Genomic DNA, 6670 nt, shown 5'->3' with positions numbered 1-6670 from the left:
CAAAGGCCCCGTGTAGTGCCCACTATGGGAGTAAGTTCTAGATGCAGAAAAACCTCTACTTGCAATTCTTTCAGTTCAGTAGAGCTGCTTCAGTCCAGTACTGGTATAACCAAGCAGAGCCTCTTACTGTATTTAAACACTGACAGATTATGGTTGTTAAACTGTTAACGTGTGATCTAGACAACTACCAATTTTAATCATCTTGTAACAATCTTCTGACATTTGTCCATTCCTTAGAGCAAGTTAGGAAAGATAAAGCCTGCACCTCTGGTTAGTTTCCAGGTAATCTCTCATCATACAAGTACACTGGAATTACTTTTGTTTCTTCTTCTTCAAAACTTATGACAGTTTATAGGGAAACAAACCAACCAAACAAATGCAAACTCACTGTGACAAGTAGACAAAGGAGTGCATCTTTCAAGTGTGTCATCCAGCCCAAACCCCCAGAGAAAAATAACACGAGCACAAATTCAGATATGCATGGCAATTGCTCATCCTACCCTTCCTCTGCTCTCACTTGAAGGACCATGATACACACTTAAGAGTTTTCAGAAGTTGGATTTGTCCCCTTTGGATTGAAGCAGTCTCTGAAGATACTACTTTCGTTTCTGCTTGTTGTCATTGTTGCCATAGGTGGAACCCCTGTTAATTTCTGTAACGCCTATCATCCATCTGACACCGACAGAAGCTGCAAAAGAAGTAACAAAAAATTAGAAGCTGCTTGCAGACAAAGACTGAAGACCTGAACACATGTAGCATTTTGAACAAGACTGTTAGTGTTCTAAGCCTTACAGCAGCACAGCATTAAAGGTAACTACCCCTACTTGACCTTTGATGAAAGGTACAGCGCCACTCCTCACCGTCAAGTAGTTTGCCTACAGTATTTCATTAAGGAAGGTCCTAGGTTCCTACACACATCCTCTCCCCCAGCAGAGAAGAGGCTACATGGACCAACATGGGTGTGAGAGGCACACGCATGGTATGCTCAGCCCTGTTAAACCCTGGACAAGGCTGGCTGTGAAATGGGGCTGTTGCAGTTACCTGGCTCCTCAGTCAAGTGTCAAAATGTACTAATGTGTCTGCATGCGAGGTGTGACGGGGAAGGGAACTCTTGCTTGCCTTCAACAGCCCTCATGCCTGGAAGAGTAGGAGCAAGTGCAAGGATGCTTCAGATCTTGATGAACAAAAGAATTGTTGCAATTTTAGCTACAGCTCATGAAACAGTCCATTATAAGAGGCCAGGCTAATTTATAGTCCATTTAGTGATCGCTGAAAAGACAGAGGTGCAGTGGGGAAGCGGGGCTGCCCGCGGGGCTGCCCTCGGGTCTTCTGGATGCCAGACAACAGGAAAGCAGGGCCCTCTCAGAGGCAGACCAGAGAGTGTAAACAGAAAGAGAGATGGCACTCTCACACTCCACTGTTAGTCCATGAATGGAGATACACACAGCTGGGACAAGTGAAGGGTTTCACTCTTAAAAATAGACTAGAAAAAAACATTCCTGACATTTAACTGGCCATGAGTTAAGGAAGACAAGAGGAAGATCCAAAATGACCTGCAGTCTGGGATCATAGCATAATAGTAAGCATGAAATCATTAAGATTTTAACCACAAGGGATAGAAACAGCATCTGGATATGGACACAGAGCATAAATAAAGAGCAGCTGTTACAGCAACCACACAGCACATTGGGGATTTCATCCACTTCCAAGAATGCCACTGCCTGGACACCAAAAAATACATGGTTCAACAATTCAGATGTATTGTTTTTTATTTCTCCTTTGCTCCCCAATAGAAGCTGCTACCGCCTCTCTGTACTCATTTCACCCTGAGCCCTCAGTGGTTTCTCCCTGCACTGCTAGCCTCCTCTTCACAGCTATCCTGGAGCCTTAGAGCATACCCATGTGATACTGTTGCGATTAAGGTATCTTAAGCACACAAAACAGCAGTTCAAGGACGTTTAACTGCTCCACAGCAAACCACAGAAGGTAACTGAGCTCCTGCCATCTTTCTGCCCACCATTACCCACCAGCCAAAAGAAGCAGGAGGCTGGACCTGCTCTGCCTGCCAGAGTGCTGGGGCTGAGGGAGGGATGAGCTAACACAAATTGACAGAGCCAGTAATGCTCCAAGAAAACCACCATATCCACAGATAGTACCACATTCCTCAGCAAAACCAGGTCTCAGAGCAGAGGATTTCCACCTTTTCTCTCAGTCCTCAGGACTTCTCATCTGTAACCTGGGGTTTGCACCACACAGCAAGTGCTATAAACAGCACAGCAGGTAGGGGCATAAGAATTTTCTCTATATAGTCTGCTGTACACCTGATTTATATAAGTGACACACTGAAATGCAGATTTGTACAACTAAGGCTTATATGAATGGTTGAAATTTCCATTGAGACCCTATTTTGCCTACTATGATGGAGAAGAAACAAGCAAGTAACAAAAAACAAATAAATGGTTTAAGCACCAGGTTGAAAGGCCAACAGGCAGAATCAACACAGCAGGGTCCTGCTCACTGTTTGTATCCAGCTGTACAACTAAAATGCTGCTGGCTCATGCTCTCTTCACCTTCCACTCAGCCTACAGGCATCAACAGCCTTAGAATCACAGAATCAGCTAGGTTGGAAAAGACCTTTAAGATCACTAGCAACCATTACCCCGGGACTGCCAAGACCACCACTAAATCACATCACTAAGGGCCTTGTCTATGCATTTTTTGAACACCTCCAGGGACAGTGATTCCACCACTTTCCCGGGCAGCCTGTTCCAATACCTGACCATGCTCTCCATGAACAGATTTTTCCTAATATCCAGTCTAAAACTCCCCTGGCACACCCAGATACCTCTTGTCCAGCCTTGCTACCCGGATCACACCATGCTCCAACCCATCAGTCCACACTAGGCACTTGGACGCTGTCAAGTCACCAAGGACTCACACCTTGCATTGTGATCCATGGAAACAGTTTTTCTAATAGCACCGTGCACACACTGTATAGCAGACACACAACTCCTGCAGAATCAAAGCTGGCTCATTACTACTTACACTTGGTTCAAATGAAATACTTCTCTCGCCTATAACTGACACTTAATGGCTGGCCCCATGCCATAAGCCCAGATGCCATTATGCTTTTAGCATTAGATGCATAAGAGCTACTTTTAAAAGCCAAGAGAAGCCCTCTCATCTTTTGCACGCAGAGCCAACATTTCCCTTTTAACTGCTGCTGACAGCTCTATAATAAAATACTTCTGGAGCATGAAGGTTGTCCTCTTTCACACACATTACCAAAACATGAAAGGCAACTTAACACTGGGTTCTTTGAAGCTGAATGAAACTGAGGAACAGGAGGGGGAAAAAACACAGAAGCTGCTGTCAAGTACTGGCATTTGACAGACTCGCTCACTACTTCAACACCAAAATATCAGCCCCAAGTTTTAAACAGCAGTTGTGAGCTAAGTACATAAATGTCTTGCCATGCATTCTATGAAACCAAAGCCAGTTTTCAAAAGAGACTTTTGGCCCTCAAACTACTTCAGTATTTCTCCTCTGGAGCAAGGATGGCCTTGTGTTGGTTCAAGGAGTATCATAAAGGGCTCCTGGTTCCAGACCAGTAGTTCGATATTTGCACAATGCGGTGATTATTAGGAGTATAAATAGCCAAACTGCTGCATGGCAAAGCAAGAGAGGATGGCTCAGCATTCTCAGTATAAAGAGGAGACATCGTTTATTTAGGTCTGATAGTGTTTGAGCTGAACAAGCAGAGCTATATATACATTGGTTATTCATTCCTTGGATCCAAGAGTTAGGGTCTGAGGGATCACAGTGCTTTCACTCCAGCTTGACCACCATCAGGCATTCCTCTTACAGCTCCTTCCACCTCAACAGCCAGTTACTTACAAGTAACAGTATTTTACTGGAGTCCAGTATTTTGCAAGTCCAGTGTTTTATTGGAGAGCACAATTGGCAGACACTCTCCAAAAGACAAATGTCACTTTCGAAACAAAGTAGAGGGTACCAGATAAAAGGACTTCCTAGTTTTTCCCCTCTTCACTATCACAGGAGGTGTACGCATATCTTGTGCTGTAACAAAGTTTATCAGGTACTAAAATCTGCTCCTAGAAACAGCCGCTTACTTATAATAGGCTGTTAGGGACTGCAGTAAGCTTCCTGATTCTGGAGTAATCAGGTGAGCTGTCAAATTACCATATAAAAAGCAACATCCCAAACACTACCTGTGCTGCTTCAGTTAAACTGCAGGAAGAAGTCTGCTAAGAACAATGTGAAACAGCATTTTCATCATCTGACCCCGATGCTAAATAAATCCCTCTGGTTCACAGAAAAAACTTCCTTTTGCACTGTTAAGCCACCAGGTACCAATTACTGCTCACCCTGCAAAAGACCGTGAGTATAGTGCTCCCTGCTTTGCTACAAACCAGCTCTGCCAGAGAGACAGATCCAGCTGGCACCAAGACTCACAACCTCCAAGGTATGTTTGTGTTCACATACCACTACTGCCCAGCCACTGCAGAATTCACTTCTGAGACCTTGCCTAAAGCTGGAGATGAACTGCAAAATAACATACCGGTTACTCCTCTGTCAGCAGGTGGCTGCATCTGGTCCAAGACATCCATGACAGAGATACGCCTTGGGATATAAAACACAGTCTGGGGAGAATGGCCTTGCTACAGAAACTCAGCTATAGGCTAGAAATGTCAATGTGGCAGCTTGGGTTAAGTTTTGAGATGTTTCCACAGAAAGAGAGCAATGATTCCCAACCATGTCATGGTTTAAGCCCAGCCGGTAACTCAGAACCATGCATTAGGATTGCTTTTAAAGGGATACAGTAAAACAGAAACAGGCTATAACATACAAAGTGAACTGTTGCTCTTTTGGCAAGTTATGACACATCCACTTTTAAGTGACCAGGACAAACCAGCTCTGCTTTCTGTTTGTTTTTACTGAAGGCTGAGCTTCCTTCCACTCACACAGATTTTCCTCCTTCCACAGCTTCACAGTGGCTGCTCTCTGCTAATAAGTGACAACAGCATCTTTCTTTTTAATCTGCTTGTAAGCAAGAGGTGGCTGGCTGAGTCTGATCAGGCGACAAGCCTCTACTACAAGCCGTGCAGTGTCTTCCACTGTGCTGCAAATCCTGGCCAGTTACAAGCACTTTGGGTTGATCACACCAGGTATTCAGAGTGAGAACAGAGCTATTGCTAAGCACAGAGGTTTTCCAAAGGTTATGGAGGACTGCAACCTGCACCATCCCACAAATGTGGCAGGTATGTATGGGGCAGCAATGCACATCACACAGTGGGCCATTAATTTCACCATTCTTAATGCATTCTTCAGCTGTGCTTTTGCAGCCTGAGAGCTCATATGTTCATTCTGGCAGCAGACTGCTTGCTGCTGTAGTTCTCTGTTAGCTCCACCGTTACTGATAACCTGCAAACTAGTCCTTTGGATTATCACTGCATTCAAAGAAGATTCATAGCAGCTTGCTTACTAATCTTTCCTTGTGTCTAGAAGCAGAAAAAATCTAAGTGGGGAGTAATACAGCAAGGAAATAATAGAGGTTCTTTCCCTCACTTCCTGATAGAGAAGATGTGACCTAGTTGTAAGGGTCCTTAGCAGCAAGATGGTATTGGACTTGGTGGGGGGGGGTGGTGAGGGTTGTGGTGTCACTTAAATTAATAAGGACTATATCCAAAGACATCACAGATGCCACAATGCCAAGCATTAAAGCATCCAGCTCTAAGGTTTAAATCCAGAAACATGAATTATGCAGCAAGGCTCCCTGTGGAGGGTACACAAGGCATAAGACACTTTGGAACAGCACCCAGACAACCAGCCCACTGAGTGGAGAAACTGAATTAAGAAGAAAATGCTGAAGGAAGGATGAGAAAATAAAAATAAATTTGCAGTGGCTAAGCTTCAGTGCCCCATTAGGCCATCGTTTCATAGCCAAGTACCAAACATAGACTATGCCGGTATTTCTTCCAAAGGCAGAACAAATGCCCTATTTGCCAGTTTGTATTTATAATTTGTAATTTGTATTTATATATAATTTGTATTAATATTTTGTATATATAATATATATATAATTTGTATTTATATTTGTCATATGAGTGCTATTGCCAGGGACGTAGTATTTGCAGTGGTGTCGTACCTCATCCTGCCCACTGCTGTGTACCCATTTTGACCTAGAGCACAGGGGAGACCAACTGACCTTTCTCTGCAACTGAAGGGGATCTGAACCTAACATCGCCCGTTCCTGAGGGGCACACCACAACCATGGTGCTTACTCTTCACTTCCACCCTATTCACTGGTCAGAGAAGGGGAGGGGAGAGCACAAGTGGGTGATTCACTGCTCCAAGAAATTCTTACACATTTGAGCAACCTGGTCTTGTGGAAGGTGTCCCTGCCCATGGCAGGGGGATTAGAACTAGGTGATCTTTAAGGTCCCCCCTAACCCAAACCAGTTTGTGATTCTATGATTTTACATAAAACATCGCCAGGGTAAAAAGCACCAACAATTTCTCCAGGTGTGAAGAGCAGCACAGGATTCCCCTCCTTTTCCCTCTACTTTGCCCATATTAAAGTACCAACTACTATGTTACTTGCTCTTGTTTTCCTTCCTCTGGTCCAAAGCATCATGGAGCAAACTGC

General features: G+C 44.2%; 1 protein-coding gene across 1 annotated transcript in view; it reads right to left on the bottom strand.

Moving 5' to 3' along the window:
* Nucleotides 1–596: 596 nt before the first annotated feature.
* The window catches only part of AGPAT4 (1-acylglycerol-3-phosphate O-acyltransferase 4), a gene marked incomplete at its 3' end in the record, with an annotated part of 81367 nt that continues 75293 nt past the window's right edge, over nt 597–6670 (bottom strand). The window contains exon 9 of the mRNA XM_080616305.1: nt 597–688. Coding sequence (XP_080472431.1) covers nt 597–688 — 92 coding nt within the window. The remainder of the gene's footprint in view (nt 689–6670) is intronic.

This window comes from Psittacula echo, assembly GCF_963264785.1.
Source record: "Psittacula echo genome assembly, chromosome: 4".
Lineage (NCBI taxonomy): Eukaryota > Metazoa > Chordata > Aves > Psittaciformes > Psittacidae > Psittacula > Psittacula echo.
Note: the sequence above shows the minus strand (reverse complement) of the source record. Positions and strands in the feature narration are given on the sequence as shown.